Source organism: Dryobates pubescens, chromosome 17 (assembly GCF_014839835.1).
Source record: "Dryobates pubescens isolate bDryPub1 chromosome 17, bDryPub1.pri, whole genome shotgun sequence".
Classification (NCBI taxonomy): domain Eukaryota; kingdom Metazoa; phylum Chordata; class Aves; order Piciformes; family Picidae; genus Dryobates; species Dryobates pubescens.
The window spans coordinates 19,933,136-19,955,893 of record NC_071628.1 but is presented as its reverse complement, the minus strand read 5'-3'; the positions used below and the strand labels follow the sequence as shown (position 1 = coordinate 19,955,893).

General features: G+C 44.6%; 2 protein-coding genes across 5 annotated transcripts in view; one reads left to right on the top strand and one right to left on the bottom strand.

The window, feature by feature from the left end:
• Positions 1-9,338, top strand: part of ETFA (electron transfer flavoprotein subunit alpha) — a 32,554-nt gene extending 23,216 nt beyond the window's left edge. The window contains exons 10-12 of the mRNA XM_054168917.1: positions 4,064-4,129; positions 8,256-8,336; positions 9,194-9,338. Coding sequence (XP_054024892.1) covers positions 4,064-4,129; positions 8,256-8,336; positions 9,194-9,232 — 186 coding nt within the window. The 3' untranslated portion in view covers positions 9,233-9,338. The remainder of the gene's footprint in view (positions 1-4,063; positions 4,130-8,255; positions 8,337-9,193) is intronic.
• A 64-nt stretch (positions 9,339-9,402) lies between these two features.
• The window catches only part of TMEM266 (transmembrane protein 266), an 88,832-nt gene continuing 75,476 nt past the window's right edge, over positions 9,403-22,758 (bottom strand). For 3 of the 4 annotated variants that reach the window (XM_054168912.1, XM_054168914.1, XM_054168913.1), the window contains exons 12-13: positions 13,245-13,295; positions 9,403-10,460 (exon numbers count right to left, since the gene is read on the bottom strand). In XM_054168912.1, the coding sequence (XP_054024887.1) occupies positions 9,883-10,460; positions 13,245-13,295 (629 nt within the window). In that variant the 3' untranslated portion in view covers positions 9,403-9,882. The remainder of the gene's footprint in view (positions 10,461-13,244; positions 13,296-22,758) is intronic. The other variant, XM_054168915.1, reaches the window with a different exon arrangement.

Below are 22,758 nucleotides of genomic sequence, written 5' to 3'. Positions count from 1 at the left end.
TGAAGGTTTTCAGCGTAATTCAAAAACTGGCATAAGAATCAATAGTGGCTGACAGCATGTTTGCAAAGTACCCACCTCATCTTGTGCACCTGTGGATGCACAGCAGCCTCTTAGAGCAGCATTCAGAGTCACTGGAAGTTGCAACTAAAAACTGTTCTTGAGCAAATGTATGCATCTTAACTGCCCCAAGGCAGCCAAAGGCATTTAAAAGTATTCTCATAAGTAAAAATGAAGTAATGTTATAAGCCACATATTACAGATAATTGGAAGTGTCAATGCACACAGGAAAATAACTGCATTGGTATGCTGGTAATTATAATCACCCCCACAGAGCATTCTTGTGACTTTTTATCTAAAGAGCGGAGTGACTGGTTCTGGAGCTTGCTTGCAAATTGTGCATATGAAGTCTCAAGGACTTGCTGTAGATGCTAATATGTAAGTTGGGTACGTTTAAAGCAGAAATAGGAGGTCAGGGCATGGCTAAGGGGGATTTTTTTTCTTTCTTTTTTCATTTTAATGATTAACATACAGTGACTCTGCAGGTCATACTGTGGTCATGTTTGTCAAAAACAATACAGGGCCAGATGAATACTTTAAATTGGTAATGGGAAGTTGGATTCTTGAGTTGGAATCTTGCCTTTGAATAGGGTAAATTTAGGACTTGAAGTTTTGTTTCTTTTTAGGACTCTTGAGTAATTTTCAGGGTCCCAGCTTCCACTGGAGTCTGGTGGGATGTTGTGTTGCAGACTACATTAACAGTCTTGGCCTTTGTGGCAGTTTGCTGCCAGAATCATCTTTGGCTGTTGCCCTAGCGCTTGTAGGAAGCCTGGTGGATATGTTAGTGCTGATGCTCCCACCTTCACCTGTTCCTCTTGCTGACAAACCAAGCTCTTTCTGCAGTACCACATCTTTAATTCTAAATATTTTGCTGATTGTGCCTTGCTGCCCTCTACTTTGTACACCCTTGGGCTGAATTGGGGACTTTCAGCTTCCTGTGCTTCATGTTTCCTCGGTTGTGCTCTTTTTGACCATTAACTCTCTTCTCTGGTGTCCCTTCCTCTGTGTTGATGTCATAATAAATAAAGATTTGTTACATGGCTGTAACACAGTTACTATTTCCTGTGTGAAATGAAGTTGCTGTGAGGCAGGACAATTCCTGATCTGATGCCGTGCCCTTATACCAACAAAACTTTGACTTTCCTTGACTTTAATTGCTTTTGGGACTTCATTTGTAGCAGACAGTGTAACGGGCCCCTTGGTACAGAATCCGTGTGCTGTTCTGTGACACTGTTCTCATGTGGCAGCAGCCCTTCAGTGGACACCTGCCTGTATGCAAGCGCCACTCCACGTCCTGCTCTTTGATGCAAGTGCCTGTAATTGTAGGCTGTGGATCAGCCACCTGATGGCAGTAATTAGAGCAGCTTCCACGGATCCAAGAACTGGAACTGGTATAAAGCCATCTTTGTTGGCACCTGAGAGGTGTGATCCAGACTCTGATTCATACCACTTGGTGCCTTGGTATGGGTCTCCTGTGTAGATGAGCTCTGAAGAACCAAGATCTCCTCCTAGACCATCTTATGTTCTCTGCTTCAGTGGCAGACATGTCACATAATGCAGTTGGAAGCAGTGCTGCTGTGTGGTACCAATCTACTTCCCTCACTTACTTCATAGTGCTTGGGGCTATAGTCCTGGCTTGGTACATTGAATACTAACACAGTAGTAATGCTAGGACTCAGCAAAAGACAGGGCAGAAATTACTGATTTCATGGAAAACATCGAACCAAGGTTATTGCCCTAAAAATATAATTTAGAGTTTTGAATTTGAGTCTTTTATGACGTCTCTAGATGACCAGTTGAAGTCACTCCTTGAAGAGCACCAGTCCTGAACCCTTATCATTCAGACCTCACGGCTCCTTTGTGTGCCTCCAATTAAATTGCAGATAGATTTAAACTGAGATTTAAGTTGTCACATCCATTTTATGGTGTAGAACTCTTGATGAGAAACATGCTGTCCTGTGTGTTCTTTGCATGAAAACGTTACTGAGGTGATCAGTAAGGGACCAGCTATCTCTGCCAGAGAGCCAAGAGCACATAACCTGGAAGGGCATGGTTTAGATGCATCATAAAGGCTTTTTAGACAAGGCTGGTGATTTACAAATGTCCTTTTAATGAAACATCCTTGTCTTTCCTTGATATTTTAATAGAATATACACACAGGCGTCTGGCTCCTGCTGAGCTGGATTCTTTCCAGAGGCTGAACTTCACGACATTAAGCAGACTGATAAGAGTATCTGGTAGTCTAGATGACTGGCACTTAATGAATTGCTAAAAAAAAAAAATAAGGAAAAAAATCAAATTACAGTAATGTGTTTTTAAAAAGAGCTTCTATTAAAGACTGTAAGATGCTAGAATGAGTTCTCCTGTAACATCTGTTCTTTTATTTGCTGTAATTGAAGTATAGCATTTTTACCGAGAGTTCTTCTATGGACATATTGTATTACTTTGCAGCTGTGGTTAGAACGGATTGACCCTCAATAGTAATCTGCTCAGTAAAAAGCTCCTGAGGCTAAGAAATGTCTGAGTGTCTTCAGCAGCTGTGTGGTTTTGTGGAAATACCTGACTAGATTCTGTATTTCAATTTCAAAGCAAGCCTTTTCAGTAGGAAATACTTTGTTTCTATTTTGTTTGCCCTCCCCGCCAGTTTTTACAGGAGATAGCTGTTGTAGAAAAGTTAAAAAAGAAAAAAAGCTTCATAAATTGTATCTATTTCTATTTCAAAGCCAGTGTAAGAGGTGAAATTTAATGATGTCAGAAAGCAGTCATTTGAGTTTTTGTCCAATTGCTGTGATTGTCAGGCCTGCGCAGCTAAAGCAGTCTGCATGGTCTCTGTATCTGAACCCCTCCATTTGCCAGCCTGGTCTGTAGGTCTGTGCCTGTTCCACAGCTGGGATTTGTTCTGTCATGGTGAAAGTCACTTAACTGTAGTGCACATCTTCAGCTGCACAGGGAGAAGGCTTCCCCCCTGCCCCCGGCACCAGAAATAATGTCTTGAATTAGATCTGTATGTTCTTAAATATGGGCTAACCTTGGCATTTGTAAAAGGGAAGCTCTGGGAGGTGTTTGAGGTTGTGTCTTTTCTAAGTATGTATAAATACCACCTTTGAGTTGGTTTTTGGTGTGTTGCAGTTTCCTCTCAATGAACGAGTTGGTGAGAAGTGCTTGCTTTGTTTTCCTTCTGTGAAACTTGGTAGTTAAGGTGTACAGGCTTGGCTGCTGCTTGGACTTGGGTGGTAGGAAAGTCTCACAGAGCTAAAAATGTACTTAATTTTGAGTAATTACAGCCTGGGTCACTTTCTGCTGTGAATTGAAACTGTTGATATTTGCCTGTAAACTTTCATCTATTTTGAATGTAAGTTTCTTTGGAGATGCTAGGTTGGGAGCCCCAAAGTGTAAAGACCACCTGCTGTCAGTGCCTAGCTGGAAAGCACTTCATTCCTCATCTCTCTGTAGGAGTGGAATGGGGGAAGAAAAGCTTTGAGAGCATGTGAACACTGAGGGCTGGGGTAGATCATAGGAACTATTGGCATGTGTGCAGTGCACTAGCCTGCTCCTGAGATGTGTTATCCTGCCATATAGGAAACACCTGAACTTCAGCTTTGTGCTCTGTCTTGTTTAAAGGATCCTAGAGGCTTCAAGCTGAAGAGCCTAGGTTTTCTCTTTAGACAGCTGCATTATGCATTTGTGGGTTATCTTGCTTAATACTTGCCTTGGTAATCTCTGGGGCCATGAGTAGCACTGATTGTCCTGTCCACTGGCTGAGCAGTGTCTCTGCTCTGATGCAGATCCTTCCATTCTCCCTCCTATGTTTTTGCTCCTGTGGGATTCTCTGTTTTTACACTGCATCCCTCAGTGAAGGAGGAGACCAATCATCAGCTGCCTTTAATACTGAAAACTACTGTAATGTAAAAACTCTGCATGTAATTAATTTTGAGTGAGGCTTGGGAGAGCTTACTGAAACTGTGTTGTGGGTACCAAAAAGTGTCTCATTTTTGTTTCCTTCTAGGAACTGTATATTGCTGTGGGAATATCTGGAGCAATCCAACACTTGGCTGGAATGAAAGACAGCAAGGTATATAAAGATGAATGTGCTACGATGGATTTCTTTCGAGGAAGGAAATGAGTTGACTTCTTTGGTTTTATATCAGTCCTTTAGCCAGTTTTCCTTTTTTTGTAATGTTAAACCTGACAGTTTTAAAGCAGCAGACAAACATACTAACCCTTCAGGCCTTTCCAAGACAGGTAAGTGTGGATAAACCTCTAAGGCGGTAGAAAACCCATTGCATTGCAACCAGAAGTGGGAAGTAGAAGCAGCTAACTGACTTTGTTTAAAAAGCCCCAGACCACCCCCCCATATGCCTGAATTCTATACAATAGTTCCATTAGCATTTATTTTGGAGCATGACATATTAATTCATGCATAACAATGTGCAATTTGAATTATGAACTTAGTATTCCATAAAGTAAAAGATGTCTCTGACATTCCTGCATTTAGCCATTCAAATGGAAACCTATTATAAAACGGCAGCAAAACTTTAAAAGGTTTAACTCATTAGCTGCCAAGGCAGATAATCTAAAATGGGAACTGCCACTTTGGTCCAGAGCCCTATGTTTGGAGAGGGGAGCAGGTTCCGTTCCAAATTGTACTAGCAAATGCCAGGCATCAAATCTATGCCTTGTCCTGCCTCCCTGCAGGGCATTTTGGAAATAGAAGATAGATTTTTCTGTTTTCAGGAAACCAACTTATGCTTTCAGGCAGAAACCAAAACCAGAACTTCAAATAGCCTGTAAGACTGAGGAAAAGGTTTGCAGAAGTATACAGACAGATCCTTGCATTCAACCAGTGGCAGAACAGTGAGTGTTTGTGTCTGGTCATTGTCCTCATAGGCCAGCCTGTGTGGCGGGAGGGTCTGTGCTTCCTTACAGTTCAGTTCTGTTTGGGTGTGTTTAAATCCAGGGGGGAAATATTTCTTGGGGAAAAGCCTGTAGTGTTGATTTGGGATACAGCACCCTTTGTGGGCCCTCAGTCTTCTGAAGTCAGGGACTTGTCTGATGCCAACACAGTGGGGAACCACCAACCAAAATTAGAAATTAGGGATGAATGATGGGCAGGGATGAAGGGTGCTGTTGAGAAGTGTGAGAAGGTGTGTGAATACAACCTGTAGCAGTGAACACTAACTGCTGTCAGCAGAGCAGTGTTGCCATTGTCTCCTCACAGAGCAGCAATAGGGTCAGTCAGACAGCAGGAGTGTATGAGAGCAGCACAGCTAGGAACCTGTTCCTTCAAGTGCCAGAATTCCCTGTGTTATGAAAACACTGAGCAGCAGTATCGTCCTGTACTGTAACAGCAAACCCTCTGCTGCTTTGCCTCTCCCAGTGCCACATTTGATACTTTGAGATGCTTTTATGGGAATTACAGAAATGGAATCTGTTGGTATGAGGTGCTTGCTTCTGTTTCATTTCTTCCATGTATTGTAGGTTTTTTTAGTGTAAAATTCAAGTTTACTTATTTGTGTTAGAAAAGTGTTATCTTTCTGTTAGCCAAAGCACATTGGTGTGGTAGTTACTAGAAAGATCCAATGTTCAGAAAGTGTTAATGTGGCTGTGGAGACTGTGGAATGTCCCCTGCCCTCCCTCAGCACTGTGAATTACCTGGCATTGTGAACCTGTATACTTCCAGAATATGGTTTCCAAAGCAGTCAGATGCTTTCTACCAAGTGAAATGTGTAATTTATTTGTCCTTCTACAGCAGGGTAGAAATTGTAGCTTTTGAGGAGACCTGGAGAGTTGTTGCTTTCTTCACTTACTTTTAATTCCCTGTGAGGCAGTTACAGTGGCTTTTCTAAGGGATTTAACTTGTAAAGTTCTGTTGCAAGCAAGGGGATGCTGTTGTGTCTTACCATGGAAAGACCATTTAGATAAAAAAGTTACTCCAGCTCATGGAGACAGGGGAAGGACCAGGCTGCCAAACTAGTTTTAAGAGTTTTGCAGGCAGCTGGTGTCAATTATGTTTTGATGAGGACAGAGCTGGTAGCTCCAAGGTGTTACTATCTGCTGGCCTTCAGTGTTAGCCCCTGTGAGCAGTTCTGCAGAGCATGGTAGGGCCTTCAAGTAAGTTTAAAGTCATTGTCAGAGTTGTCAGTGGTGGTTTGCATTGGAGCTGGGACAACTGAAAAAACAATAAAACTTTGGGAAAAGTATTTCAGGGAAGGCATCACAGGAATAGTTGCAGGTGTTTGCTTAGGAGCTGGCAAGAGGGCAGCAGCAGTGCTCTGCTATAGGTGCTTCCTTCTCGCACATATGATGTGGTCCTTTTTAGAGTGACTCACAGGATACAAATAACCTGTGAAGGGAACACATTCTTGTGGGCCTAAACCCACAGGGTTTGCAAACTTTTGAGTTACTGCCATTAGGTGTATGCCACTGAGCCATTAATTCTGCTAGCCCTGAGGGGTCGTCTTGCCTCCAGTCAGAGTTCATGCTGGCAGCATTTGGACAGAAAGGCAGCACTGGAGCGCTGTGGTTCAGACCCCTACTTTCTGTAAGGCCCCTTTCATGAGTTGTTAGCTTCCCCCCACCCTATCTGTTATGGAGCACTCCCCATGCTGTTGTCATTTTGATATGGACCTCCACATTTGATGTGCTGGAAGCTGTCACAATCACAGAATGATACTTACTGTATGGTAGAATTTAAATTTCCAGGAAACAAATCCTGGGTTTTGCACCTGGGGACACATAACCAATGTTGTTATAAAGATCAGACTGGGAGCCACCTGGCTTGAGAGCACGACTGCAGAGAGGGACCTGGGGGGGTCTTGGTGGGCAAAAGACTCAACATGAGTGAACAGTGTGCTGCAGTATCAAAGAAAGGCAACAGGATGCTGAGTTGCATTAATAAGGGTATCACAGGCAGAGATAAAGATGTCATTCTCCCACTCTACTCAGTGGTGGTCAGGCTGCACCTTGAGTACTGTGTAGAGTTTTGGTCCCTGCTGAACGTGTCCAGAGAAGGGCAACAAGGCTGGGGAGAGGCCTTGAGCACAGCCCTGTGAGGAGAGGCTGAGGGAGCTGGTGTTGTTTAGCCTGGAGAAGAGGAGGCTCAGGGTGACCTCATTGCCCTCTACAACTACCTGAAAGGTGGTTGTAGCCAGGAAGGGGTTGATCTCTTCTCCCAGGCAACCAGCACCGGAACAAGGGGACACAGTCTCAAACTGCACCAGGGGAGGTTCAGACTCGAGGTGAGGAGAAAGTTCTTCACTGAGGGAGTCATTCGTCATTGGGATGTGCTGCCCAGGGAGGTGGTGGAGTCCCCATCCCTGAAGGTGTTCAAGAGGGATGTGGCACTTGGTGCCATGGTCTAGTCATGAGGTCTGTGGAGACTTGATGATCCTCGAGGTCTCTTCCAACCTTAGTTATACTGTGATACTGCTATGGAAGGATGCAGACAGGCTGGAAAGGGTCCAAGAGAAGGGAGACTTCCTTTTTAACAAAGAGTCCCAGGGTAAAGACAAGGGGTAATGGGGACAGGTTGCTTACTGGGGAGATTTGGACTGGATGGCAGGAAAAGTTTTTTCACCATTTGCATTATTAAGCATTGGAATAACTCCCAAGGGAGATAGTGGATTCCCCTACATTAGGCAGTTTCAAGGCCCAGCCTGACTGGGTGCTGGGCCAGATCATTTAAACTATATTCTTACCCTGAAAGGTTGGACTGGATGGTTCTTGAGGTCTCTTCCAAACCTGGTATTCTATGAATCTATGAATGCTCTGGACTGTTGCATTGGGATTTCAATTTGTATGTTTCTGTTGTGTGACAAACTAAATGCTGTGTTCTGTATTGAGTACAGAGGCCTAAAGTTGCTTTGTACTTGTTTTAAATGCCACCTTTGTGTTACTGCTGTTAATTCTGCAGCTGGGCTCTTGCAGGTCATCTTTGGTAGCTATTTTTTTCTTGAGACTTCTCAACAGGGAAGGGCAGCCCTGGTGTATGCAATGTGCAAGGAAGGGAGTTTTGGGGCTATGTGTGGGAGGGTATTTTTGAAGTGGAGAGGAAAGATATTTGGACTGCTGTGATCCCAGTCTTCTCTGCTTGTAGGGGCCTGGAGTGTTCAGCAGTGTTTGCTAGCTAAGGCCTGTTGCTGTAAGCAGCCCCAGGTGTTAATCTTTGTGCTCACATGCTGCTTAACTATTGCTTGCAGACCATTGTTGCCATTAACAAGGATCCAGAAGCTCCAATTTTCCAAGTGGCAGACTTTGGACTGGTGGCAGACTTATTTCAGGTGAGGCTAAATGTGATGTGCTGAATGAACTGTTTCAGAGGTCCAGCAGCTTACATAACTTGATTAGTAAGTGTTAAAGATGTCTGAGGGTATTTACTTTAGAACACACATGAAGATGTTGTTCTTTGTTAACGTGCTCACAATTCAAAGCCTGCACATAGAAGCATTCAGGGGCTTTGAGGGGGCTGTGGCAGCTGCCTCTATTTTAATTCCCTGAATACGACCCATTTCAAGCAGTAACTGCTTACATGTATTTTTAAGGTTCATGAAGTATGAGAATACAGAGTTGGCAGGGGGAGTTCTTGGTTTTGCTTGAGCTTGCTGCCTCACTGAGACACATGAAGAGCTGGCAGCTCTCTGGGAATATGTTGCTGTGTGTGCCAGCCCACACCCACGTGCGTGGGGCTCACATGTGCCACCTCTGTGCCTGGCCACACAAGTGACTGGCAGGAGCTTGTAGCAGCTCTGTGCAAAGGCCTGGGCAGAAGCTCTGCCAGCACTTAATGCCTCTCCTGAACTAATGCCCACTGCCTCAGCGGCGAGCACGGGCCTTTGCGTAAGCCCAAGACAAAGTCACATGCTGAAGAAACACCATGTAGACAATTTCCTTAATAAATTTTGTACGAATGCATTATTTCCACCTAATGGAAATGGAGCTCTCTTAAATAATTAAGAGGCTTTATTCAGCAGGAGCAAAGTGGGGAGTGTTGTGAGCTGTGGTGACTCACAGGCCCTGGAGTGGTGGGCTGGGCATGAGGGGTGGGAGGGTAACTGGGTGGGGGTTGGGTGCCACATATGGTCAGTTTGGAGGTTCAGAGGAGACAGCACACACTATCCTCTGCACTGGCTGTTCGCAGGCGGTGCCAGAAATGACGGAGCTTCTGAAGAAGAAGTGAGCAACGGTGATGGACCCTCCACTGCGGTTGGGGTAGGGGGGGAGGAATAAGGGCAAATAAAGGATTGTACTGGAGAGAGGCAGGGTCAGTGTGGTGTTGCAGTTCTCTTGGTGGGCAAATAGGTGGCACATGGGTGGGGAAACAGGAATGCAGGGAAGAGAAGGCAGAGAGGAGGCAGGATGTGTTTGTCACTTTTTATTCTCACCTTTGCTTCCCTCCCAGCCACACTGAGCCCCTGGGTGGGATCAAGCTGGGCCCAAACTGTCCAGCAGCTCTGTCCCACCCCTGGGCACTGTGTGTCTGTGCTGACCCTGGACTGATGGAAGGACCATGGCACACTGGGACACTGTTGGTCTGGCCCTACACTGGTGGCAGGTGTCTGTCCCCCCCCAGGCACTGTAGGTCGATGTTGGCCTTAGACTGCTGGAAAGTCCATTCTGCCCTACAGGACACTGGGTGCCAGCTGTCCTGGAGCTAGTGGCTGGTCTGTCATGCGTCATGGCCACTAGCAGACAGAGGTGATGATAGCTGGTCCCTGGCTGGTGGCCACTGCAGGAGATGCCATGGATTGCTTCCAGCACTGCCACTTGTTCCTGTGGCAACCTCATAACCCAGCTCAGTGAGTATATGCGTGTCCCCCCACGGTGTCCCTATGCCTCAGGAACCTGACCCAGCCGTGGCTCTGGGGGCCCCACTGCCCCATACTTCTCATCAATCATTGGTCCACCCTGGGGGCAGTCAATGAGTGGCTTGAGCTGGAAGACATCAAGGTTCTCCTGGTTCCTGCGGTTGTAGATGCTGAGACGATGGCCCAGGTTTGGGCTGGCCCCCATAGGGCTGGGCAGCTTCAGATTGACAGGATCCAACCCCTTCTGTGCCAGACAGGCTTCTTCTGACAGGGATGACAGTAGCTCCTGTACCATGGTATGGGCCACTCGCTGCTGGGTGGGCGCAAGGTCAGCCTGGCCAGCACCGGTCTCCACAGTGTCAGCACAGGCCATGCTGCAGTCTGGGGAGGAGCCCAGCGTCTGGCTGCTCTCACTGCAGGCCTGAGTGCCTGAGCTGACGGTCGAGCGCGAGGCGCTGCCTGAGGTGATGCTGGCAGATGTCCCAGTGCTGCCCAGGCGCAGTGGCATGTCCACAGTAAAGAGGTCAGAAGAGATGTTGGGGCGGTGGACGTCAATGGCAGCAGTGGTCACCACGCAGATGGCCTCAGGGACACCGCTGTCTGCAGGGAACATAACACAGGGAGGGCTGGGTCAGTGGGAGGGACACCTCTTGTATGGCTGTCCCTCTAGAGCTCATTCATATACCTACGGGCAATGGCCACTCCCCACCTTCCCTCACCCCTCCCACAGAGACAATGGGCATGTAAATACCATCTACCTCCAGCTGTGTGGCCCTAGTATGGAAAACAGCTAAGGGTAGAGAATATGGAATCATAGGTATGTGACTATGTATTAATGTATACACACACTACTTCCTATAGGAAGCAATGAATATGGTGTTCTCTTGTGTGTATGGGAAGAAAGAAGGTATACCAAGTGGCATACCTCGATGGAGTATTTCTATACATGAACATACACCCTCCAGGTGGAACAGCTTGTGTTCCAGTTTGTATCCACTGCCCCCTGTCCTGTCATGGGGCACCACTGAAAGGAGACTTCATGATGGAACCCTGCCAGAATGAAGACATTGACTTCTGCCAGGGATCAGCAGCCTCTGCTGGTGGAGATGCCAATTCCCCAGAGAGCTCTGCTTGTTTCCTTGCACACAGAATCATAAAACATCTATCTAAGGGGATGCATAGTCTAAATACTTACATAGGTACTTATATAGGTAACACATAGACCGTATACTACTACTACTTAACACAGATTAGAGATGAGCATATGTACAAACAAATTCACTCTTGCACCTGCTTTTCACATTACAGCTCATTCTCTGTTCTTACTCTCACATGCCTATACACTTTTTTCCTCTCTGTGTCTATCTATGGGGAATGGAGGGATATGAAACATTACAGCTATATATTATACAGAGATGCATGTGTAGTGGATGTAATACCTATAACATATGCTAAAAATATAGCTATCTCTGGCCACTCACACACACCTTTATAGATATTACATAGTAAATGTAATATATATACACACACAGTTTATCTCCCCCCTCCATCTATGTTACTGTACTCCCACATGGGGACAGATATGTTACATTATACCTATATGCACACACAAATACTTTATGCATCTGTAAGTATATATAGTCATACAGATACATTTTTAAATGTATATATAATGTCTCTTTGTATATATGCCTATATGCAGGCACACTCCATGCACCTTTATATACTTCTGTATACACACATTTTTATGTATCAATATTTACCCACATATCTATGTGGATATGTAATGCATTATATTTACACACACATTCATTTTGTATAGTACACACAAAAGATATGTACATGTACAATCACCAGCCTGGGCTTTTACAGCTGAAGTATGCACACGTGTACCTATGTATAGACACAAATAGAAGACATACCTATATATACACATAAAACATCTAAAGCATGTATGTATACAGACACACATACACTACTTATACAGGTGAAAAAAAGTATCTTCAATAAGCATGTATCTATCTTCCCACGTGTATCACTGCAGGGATACACATGAGAAGGTAGATACATGCTTATTGAAGATACCTTCTTTCACACGTGTATCCCTGCAGGGATACACATGCCTCCTACACTCCATTTGCTTCAAACACACTTCTGTTCTTACGTTCCAGATACATCTCTGTATATATGTATCCCCCATCTATGTATATATGGAAGATACAATGTCTATAGTATATACACGCACAGGTTCAGAGACCATCTCTTAAACACCTTTATCCCTTTATATATGCCATGATGTACTTTAATATATTTAAGTATTTAGATAAAATAGCTATGTGTATATATATATAGACAGCCCTTCTTCATACACATGGGGATGTATGTGTGCTTGGAGATACAGATCGATGATACATTATGCACATATGTACAAACACAGGTATATATTTGTACTCCTCTATATATGTGTGTATATAGAACATACATACACACACATTCAGGTTTGTGTGCATAAATGTGGGCTGTACATATCTAATACATGCATTATATGCATACACCTATATATGCACACCTTTGGCTGTATATACCTATACATTCTTGAAGTGACACATCTGTCTTAATATTTACTAGATACAGTGATGTAGACATGGACTATAGAAGTATAAAATACATGAGATGTGCTTACACACATACAGAGTCCCTCTATGTTTCTAAGTCCTTCATATGCAGACATGCAGAGCTTTTTTCCTACATCCCCCCCCATGCCTCAGGGGGATGCCTATAGAGGGATTTAGCTGCATAAAACTACACACATTTTCAAAACATACCCGTGGAATGCTCTGTCCCTGAGGAGGATGCATGTTTGTGTGTCCCCGCCCCCTTTACTACACCAGCCCTAAGCACACCAGAGCAGCCCCCTTCCTCCTCTGGCCCGTGCCCCAGCACCCAGAGCTGGGCCTTGCAGAGCGCTCCACGCCGGCAGGACACCTGCTGGGGACATCCATTTGATGCCTGACCTCAGGTCACAGACCGCGCCTGCCTGAGGCTACCTACCAACCATGCTGAAAGGCTTCCCAGCATGGGGCTGGGCTGAGTTAACTCCCCAATTCTTACTTACCTTGCCCACACTGTTCGGTTTCAAGGTTCATGTGAACCACTCTGCAGTGGACAGCCCAGCTCAGGGGAATAAACCTCTCCAAACTATTAGAAGTGCCTTCAGCTGGAGCAAACTTGGGGCACTTTCACCATTGAGAGAATTCCTGTACAAACTACTGTAGAGTGAGCCAAGAGATGCCAGGATGGGCCAACATCATTGTTCACCTGGGTTACAGCACATGGTGCAGTGCAAAAATGCCACTCACATGCACATTTTCAAGCAAAACTTACCACTGCTAGGCTCATTGTAGTATCGACTGATGTAATTGTTCATGTCATCCTCTGCAAGAACAAAAAGGCAGCCTTCAGAAGGCTATTGATTTGATGAGATGGTTGAACCTCCACCCTATGAAAGGCTCTCCTATGCCCTATATGCCCAGATTATCACTTTCTGTATAGTTTGAGGCCAGAAGTCAGACATGACACACACCCAACCCTGTGGCTGTAGCCAAAATAGGGATTACTCCTCATTGCGCCAGCCTGGGACTGAGCCACTCTGGGTCCCGAAGAAAACATGCTCCATGATCTGCCCAGAGACTGATGCAGGGCTGACCACCTCCCCTCATCCAGAATGAATAGAGAGAGTTATGTTGCATACTCCATACTCGTACAGCGCAGAGTGTTAACATTACTTTATCTGTTTTGTAGAAGTCATGGTGTAGTCATGCACTAGTAGCACAAACAAGAGCTACACCTGAACGTCAATAATGGCAAGCTAAAAAGACTTGACCAAGGGGAAGCAGCAGCTCTGTTGCTTATGCAGATTTCAGATGCTGCAGATGACAGTGGGATCTCTTCTGTAACCTAACCTGCCTGCAAAGCAGAACATTTTACAGTTACCAATAAGGGAAACAACAAACTTCCTGTGGTGATTCTGAGCAGAAACCAAATACTGCTGGTAAGAAAACAAAACTGGCAATCCAGGAAGAATTTCAGGCTCAGAAGCAACCTGACCTGCCCAGTCTGCACTGTATGGTGTGCTCTAAAAGCATTCTCTCCTTTTAAGTGCTCTTTTTGATACCATGTTTCAGAAAACCATGCTCATCCCTATGAGCCAGATTTCCTTCGTCCCCCTGGGTCTCTGTGGCTACAGTCTTGCCTCTTCACAGCACATTGCGGTTTGCAGGTGAAAGAAACAGATGTTTTCTGGGGAACACTTTCTCCACACAACAAGACCCAAACCACTAAGCACTCTGTACCTGAAATAGCTGCACTCATAAGAAGGCAATCTAACCTGACACTGAAAGGCAACATGGTTGTTTTCCTGGTTTCATTGGATCTTAAAAGCTTTTTTGGCCCTTGTTGATCTTTAAATGCCTGCAGTCAGAGGTGTGCTTTGTGCTAATGTCTGGGTTTAAAAAGGAGGCCTCAGAGTAGCTCAAGGCAACGCTGCTGAATTAGGAGTACATTGCAAGGCTTTTCAGCTATCTGCTACTAAAATACACTTCATTTCAGTCATGCATAATTTACACTCTAAATGCCACCAAACCTGCCAGCACATACAGGTTCCTATTCAGGCATGGAACCTTCAGCTGCAGTCAGAAAATACCTGTGTGTCTGTTTCTGGTAATGCTCTTTCAGCCTATTTCACTTCCAGTCTCATTCTTAAGCAGAGAAATGAGGAAAACAGAACTGCAGTTTGCCTGGGCAAGGACACGTGCAGCACATGGGGGTCACCCCTCCTCATCCCCTGGCAAAAGCACAGAGCCACATTCCATGCAGAAACCTATTCCAGGTGGAATAGGGGCTCTCATTAAAGTCTGCCCCACATGCCAAGCTGCTTTGCAAAGACAGAAAACATGGAATAATATTAATCTGCTTTCCACATCTATGGCAAGACTCAAATCAAGCCTTCCTTAGTACCTCCTGCGTTTGCTTCCCTGGACAACTGCCTGTCAACTGGCAGGATGTACCAACTGCAAACCCATTCAGCAAAGCCATGAAAGAATGCCCTCTGCATCTGCAAAAGCCAAAGCCAGACACCCCAACAGGAAATCTAGAAATACATGTGTGTAAAATACAAAATACTTCTTAAAACCCTGAGTAGCTTCTTACGAACAAAACCAAGTAAAGACTAATGGAACAACAGCAGAATAAATATTTCACCAACAAAGTTTCTGAATTGTTACCAAGCTGACAAACTCATCTTAGTCAAATGGGAGTCTCGGCTGTTTCAGGCATCAAAGGCTGTAAACAATTCCTGTTATCTCCCATCGCCTTCTGCCCTGCTGAAGGCTGGAGGTTTTAAAAATGTCACAAATACACACCTGAAAGCAACTGTTAGTGCATATAAAAGAGATACAGCAATGTGTTCAGTACTGCACAATGCAGAACACTGCCAGAGTACTTTGTGGCAGTTTTCAGGGAGATGGAGCCCTCGCTGCTCCAGGTGTGCAGTCAGGTGGGATCAGAGCACAGCTGCACTTCTAGCTGGTGGCACACAGGGATTCCATAGGAGCGAGCCTGGCACAGCAGTGCACACACAAGGGGCAACTGTTGATACTGTTTCTACATAGTATGTTCTGCTGCCAGTGCATTTGAGTTTCAGCTCCAGAAAGGGAGCTGTCTGAAGAAAGAATTCATAGTTTCCCTGGTTTTTTTAAACACTTTTCTTTTCTCATTGCTGCAACCTTCATTTCCCCATCTCTTCAAATACACAGCCATGTTACCTACACTTCCTTTTCCAGGAAAGAATCGGTTTAAAAGTCCTTTGCCATAATGATGTCCAAATGGTATTTACTGGCACTGAGTAGAACTGGCAGTTAAGTAGAAAGAAGCATTTCCCTCTATTTCCTCTGCACCACATACACACATAATAAAAGCCTTTGCCCTCAGGAAATGTGACAGATCTGGTGATGAAAATTCAATAGCTGTGAGGTGAGGAGGTGGAATTGAAACAGTGAGGCAGCTCCTCCCCACGTGAAAACCCATTCTAAGCTGTGGCAAATCAGGATGGTTCTACAGTCTTCCCTGGAAATTGAGAGCGATGGGAAGCAGGAAGATATGCAGCAGAACTGTGGAGGACTTCAGACGAGAGAAGGGTTTGCTGGGCAGGAAAAGCACTGAGTAGAAACAGGTGTTTCTCTGTGGTACACAAGCATTACTTGTTCAAGTAACACAGGCTGTGCTTGGCTACCAAAATAGCATTGGCATGACAAAATCAGACCCCCTGGAACCTCTTCACCTTGTGGAACACAGCAACTATGTAACTGTAAGAGGTGAAGCAGCACAGTAAGATATGGGACTGCAGACAGCAGGGCTGCCTCCAACTTGGTTAGGACTTTCACTAGACAAAAGGGAATATGATGTTAGGAAGGTTGCTCAGACTCCTACCTATCTTGTATGATACCAACCAGCCTTCCCTTAAACTGTAACCAGCCACTTCTGTGGCAGGGAGGGGAAAGAAGTCCTGTGTCTTACCCTGCTACGCATATTTCTGCTCCTGGTGCGTGCGGTTCTTTGTCAGGATCTGACAGCCACTGGATTTTGTTTGATCAAAGTTTTCAATGTTCCATCCCTGCAAGGCTCAGAACACAGGCTAAAATGGTTCAGGGAGTAATAAACTCTTCAGAGCACAGTCCCATATAATCTCATCTGACCCACAAGACAATGTTGTAATCTCTCTCCTGGCCCTATAAAAACCTAATAAATATGGTGAAACAGAAATGACATTCCACCCAAGGCAGATCTCTATAAACCCTCGATGGTGACCTTTAATGGTTTCATCAATGAGTTGAGCAAGAATCTGCAGCCCCCCTGCATACAAGAAATAACCATTTGCATATCTTCTAAGCTAAAGGCCTCAAAAGAAAAGGGATTTCTGTTGAAATATTTTACCATTAAAGTATTTTACTTCATATTTTTCTTGCCATTAATTGTACTGATTTCTGTCTCTCAGAGCTGAATTTTCTGAATTGGAAGGTTATTTCTTCTGCTGTGTAGTCTTCCACTGAGGAAATGAGTCCTCAGAGCCCTCAGTTTAGGAAAGATGTTCAGTTGCTGGAATGTGTCCAGAGAAGGGCAACAAAGCTGGGGAGGGGTCTGGAGCACAGCCCTGTGAGGAGAGGCTGAGGGAGCTGGGGTTGCTTAGCCTGGAGAAGAGAGGGCTTAGGGGAGACCTCATTGCTCTCTACAACTACCTGAAGGGAGGTTGTAGCCAGGTGGGGGTTGGTCTCTTCTCCCAGGCAACTGGCACCAGAACAAGAGGACACAGTCTCAAGCTGTGCCAGGAGAGGTTTAGGCTGGATGTTAGAAAGAAGTTCTTCATAGAAAGAGTGATTGGCCATTGGAATAGGCTGCCCAGGGAGGTGATGGAGTCATCATCACTGGAGATGTTTAAGAATGGATGAGGCACTTGGTGCCATGGTTTAGTTGATTCAGTGGTGTTGGGTGATAGGTTGGACTTGATCTCAAAGGTCTATTCTATTCTATTCTTAGTCTGACCCTCCTCCAGAGAGCAATCTTTACTAGGAGGTTTCCAAAGAAGCAGATCTCTCATCTCCACCAGCATCTTCTTCAAGTGCCACTTAGAAGCATTTGGAAAGACAAGTAGCATAAAATACACTTTGCAATAAAACCCACCAAAATGCACTTTCAAGGCACAAGTTATAAGGTAAAGTTACTGTCCCCTAAACACTTCTAGAAATAAAGCAAGAGCTATGGTCCTCTGACAATAGTAACGCTGCCACAACCTGACCTTGCCTACAGAGAACTCCAGTATGACACTGGAGTGCAACAAGAAATGAAGGCAGAATGCCCACAAGAAAGGGCATCTGTAAGTGTTTCTGAAAGCACACTGGCAATCCACAGGGGGAAATTCCCAATAAAGCTGTAAGGAGCTTCCCAAGGAGTTTTCTCCTGCAGACTGCAGTGCAGTTTCTGGCATTCAAGATGTGCCTGACCTTGGCCATCTGAACTTCACCACTACCAAATTCTCAGCCAGACCAAACCTCCTGTTCTCAGCAGTCCACTCCGTATAGCTCCTTTATTGCAGCACATGCCTGCTCCCTATCTCTGCTGTCTAGCTCACTTTTCTGGTCTTGTGCAAGATAACCTGAGCAGAGCTTTCCTCCACCTTTGCTTTGCTGGCCATCAAAGACCACTCTCCCTCTAGCAGCATGGAAAGTTTTCGGCAACAGGAAACAAAGAGCAAGGCACTTCCCAAGACTTCTCCTGCTTTTTGTATGAAGGCAAACTTCCACATGAGTACTGCTGCAGTACTCACACCCCTCCACACAGATATCCTATCCCTGCACAGGCTGGATGGATGCCTGAACACATGGATAACCCACCTTGAAAAGAACTGTCGAAGTTAGCTTGCACAGAAAACAGATAAACAGACTCAGCCTTGTTCCAAGTATGAAAACCACCTGAGATGGAAGTCATTCTGCAGAAGGAAATCCTGGGAGACTCCATTGTCAGCAACTACTGCTGGGACAGAAAAATTGGGTCAGAAAGCCAAAAGCTTTAACTGACAATAGAGTAGCTTTGCCCCTTGTGTCATACCATGCTGCAAGAGCTACAAGAGCATGCCTGAGCTAAGCAGGGCTAAGCAGCAAGACATCTGTGTCAGCATGGCTGGTGGCTTTGGCTAGAGGATGGCCTGGAAGACTTCTCAATACTCTTTCCAAACTTCTGTGTAAATAACAGATCAGGTGATCCAGATCTGAGTTGGCTTGTTACAGTCAGCCTGAAGTAAACAGAGAACCTGGTTCAGTCTCTGTGAAGCTCATTTGTTGAGTCTAGAAAAAAACAGTTTGAGAAAGAATATGGCTACCACCAGAACATTATTTGCTGAGTAAACATCAGGGAAAGAGAGGAATAATGTAGCCAAAACGGATTCAAGAACAAATTGCTATGAAGTAGCAACAAATAACTAGACTGGGAGTTAGGAAGAGACTTGAATAACGCAGGAAAGTGAGATGTGGGAACAGTGTTATAATGGCAGCAGAGGGTAACATTCATCACTGCTGTTACATGGAGTGCGATCTGTTTATGAAAGAGTTTATTATGCAAGGGGCTGCACGCTTGGACAGTGGAAAACATTCCAGTTCTGTGTTCCTTTACCTGTCAGCAGTGTCTTCACACTTCTTCATATTCATGATGGGAGACAACTTCAACCTCAGACACATGACTACGCTCACCACTTCTGAAAGTGAAAAGTTTCTACCCCACCAGTTTGGTGAATATGAAACAGAAAAGCCTAAGTCCATTAACTATTTGCATATTTATCTAAGTGTGGCTTAAGGTTTAATTTCTCTGATTCCTGCTTGACTGATGAGTGTGCAGAGAACCACAAAGCCTGAAAGAGACACCTACAGAGAAGCCAAATCCTCACTCATCCATGGAGTTTCCATGGAGTTTAACCAGGAAGTGGAGCGCATTTAAGTCATAACCATTTCCAGGAGCAGGCTTCAAAGTAGATACATTTCAACATTTGAAAATAACCATAAACTATTTTTTATCTATTGTTCTGCAGCAACAGGGCTCTCTTAGAGCACTAACAGATGATCACCAAAGGAACTGGCTTAGAGTTTAAAAGTGTTCAACCAGCTCAGACTGCCTTGCAAGGAACAACTGACAAAATCCTTTCCAGTGCCCTGCTTTGCCTTCTCAGGCAGCTTAGGAATAATTTTAAGGGAAGCCCTCTGAAGCTCCAATGTTCTTCTCATTCTCCTCCTAACGTCCTACTTTCTTCACATACAAAACAATGGTTACCTATGGGGAGAGCAAGCTTTACTTTTCTCCAAACATGATCATAAATTTCAGCAGTCCTCCAAAGCAAAAGACTTACTACTAACCCCATAAAAATGCCATATGAAGTAACTGAGCTAGAATCTGGTTCTTGCTCAAAGGAATAGAAGAGTGGCATATTAATCTCAAAATTATGGCAGTATTATAGAATTTCAAAACCTGAAATAATATATGCAGGAAAATGAAGAATTTCCACTAGGGACTCTAATTCATATATTATGGGAGAGATTAAAGAATAATAAATTTTGGAAGGAAGTATTAATGGCTGTGAGGGGCACTGTGAGCCTGGCATTCCCTGAAGCCTGGAACTTTGTGTACCAAACACTAAAAATGATTTGTGCAGGAGAATAAAACATTGGAAGTTTTTCTGAATGCAACCAGTTACATACTGTATGAGGTAAGAACTCAGCAAGAGAAAAAAATTCTTTTATAATTTAGAGATGAAGAGATAGGGTAGTATTTGCCTTTATGTCAAATGGTAATCATCTGTGGGAAGAAGAAAGGAGATGACAGCACTCAGGATATTTCCCTTGCTCTTAGAGAAGGGCTGACCACAACGGTCCTGAAAATCATTAGTGATGCTGCTGTGCATTCACATGCAACAGCTTTCACCCTAAGCTCTTTACAAAGTGAAACAGAGAAGCCAAGTAAAGTGCTCACAGTGCAGCAAATGTCACAGCTTTGCCCTGTGTTTATAGCTCCCAGAGTCCTGCCCTTCCTTTCAGTCCATCATCTTTCCTGCTGTTGGCAACAGTACCCTTTGACTTGCATGCTGAAGCCTGTGTTTTAGCTTTCATGTTTGTCTACTCTAGAGATCAAGTTTTTGGCAAGACAAGGAAAACCTCCATTCAAATAAAGTTTAAGGTGAAAAATTTCCTCCTCCTTAGCCAAATTAATTAGAAAATATATCCATATATCCATACATTTTCCACAGAGTTACTCTGCTATGTTAGGAGGTCTCCTGCTGCAAGCTCCCAAATCAGCCAGCAGAGAGTCCTCTCCTGGTCTAGGCCACTGTATGTGTCTCTACAAAAACCCCTTGGGATGCTGTGTCTTAACACGTGATGCTGAGGTTACCTACCTGACTTTACTAATGCGGTAGGAAATGGTTGCACAGCGTCCAGTGAAAATACCAGAGTACAAGCTACAGCTACCCCTGAGGACCTTTAACTTATGCACTATCCCATAAAACTCCAAGGTAGAGAAATGAGCTAAAAGACTTAATGCTTTCTTATTCTGTAACCCCTCCATGGTAAAGTATTCTGCACTGAATGTTCCCATTGTTCAATATAGACCAGGGAAAGACGATTAGCTGGAGATGGAGTATCCTGCTTTCTCATGTAGTATGTTTTCTAAGCCAGCTCAGGCTGGCTGGTTTGGCAGAATTCAGGGCTCCCCAAAGACAGTGATTTTTTGAAGGTGGACAAAATTAAATTTGGCCCAAGCACTTTTCATGCCATACCTTACCCTCAGGTGTTCTATGTAGGGCTATTGTTCTGCCAGAGCATAAAAGAACAGCACATAAGAGCCTGCTTCGCCTAGCAGTTGAATTGTGGCTTCGAACTAGTTATTCTTTAGCAATAATAGCAATCCAGTCCCTTATTTCTCCTCCATCTAGTCAGTATAACAACAGACAACTGCAGATATTGTTCAAAGCTCACAAACACCACATGGCACACAGAATGATTAACTGCAGTCATCAATCTGGACTCTTTAAGGAGGCAAAATGCAGCTTAGAGAAAATGGAAGCAAAGCAATTCCTAATGTAGTCTGACACAGACTGTAACTTGCAAAACATAACCCTTGACCCAGAAGTCAGGAGTTAAAACACTGGTGGCTTTTACAGTTCCGGGCAGAGCAAGTGGTGTGGAAAGCCCTGAAGAAACCATAACCAGTGTAACCACAGCACATGGGAAGCAGGAGGATACAGAAGGGAAACATCTCTCCGATATGCTCTACAGAGCCATGTCTCATGCGTGTATCATGTGCCTGAGCAGGTGGGGAGATGGAAGATCCTACACCAACTAGGTACACCCCTTCCACGCTGTGCAAATGGAGGCATCTTCAGCTGGTGACATGCTCTTCCTCCATCCAACATGCCAAAGTCAGGTTTTGCTGATACCAGACAGAATAGCCATGGTGTAGATGACAAAATGCTGGTGGCATACCAAAGTGATAATGGTGAAAGCTCCTGCAGCAACAGCCAGCCTATTACTGGAAGGGCAAGTTGGTGCTGGGAGAGCCTGGGGGAGAAGGACCCAGTTGAAGTGGTGAGGGACAAGAGCCAGGCAGGGCTAGCTCATGGTCCTTCTTCCTCAGGGGTAACTGTCTTCTCAAGCTATTACTGGAGGTTTTCAGTCCTGTAGCTTACATAGAAGCAATCTCTAAACCGGCATTGCAAGGCCCTGATAGTTGACTAATTCTTTCCTTTGCAAAATAATCCAGGAAGTAACATGAAAAATCCTCTGCCCCAGCTGACTGTTACCTGAATTGTGAATTAAAGCACTGAACATTATTGCTAGGCTTGTGGTTTCTCATGCAATCTTAACTGGGCCCCTTGTCAGTATCCACCATGATGGGAGACTACCACAGATGGGTGTCAGCATGAATGTTTAAATACAGCACAACTGCACCTTACCTGACACGTAAAGTACCACATTCTCAGTGAAAAGCATGAACCTCTAACCGTGGGGCCTAGCTGAAAGCAGAAATCAGTCTTGAAGATTGTGTGTCTACTTTGTTGCACAGAGATACAGATAATGAGTGATTGTGTTAATCTAGATGTTGGAATGAATACCTTGGACAGAGGAATTTTCAGATGAATCTCCACAGCACTAAAATTTCAGCAAGCCTCCTTATAATGTGCACAACAATTTCTAGTTCCAAATGTAACCCTCAAGGAACACATACATAAATTATAATATATCCACTGGGGAAACCTCTGAAATACTACAAAAAAGGGAGACATGCATTTTAGGGGGCAATCTGCTCA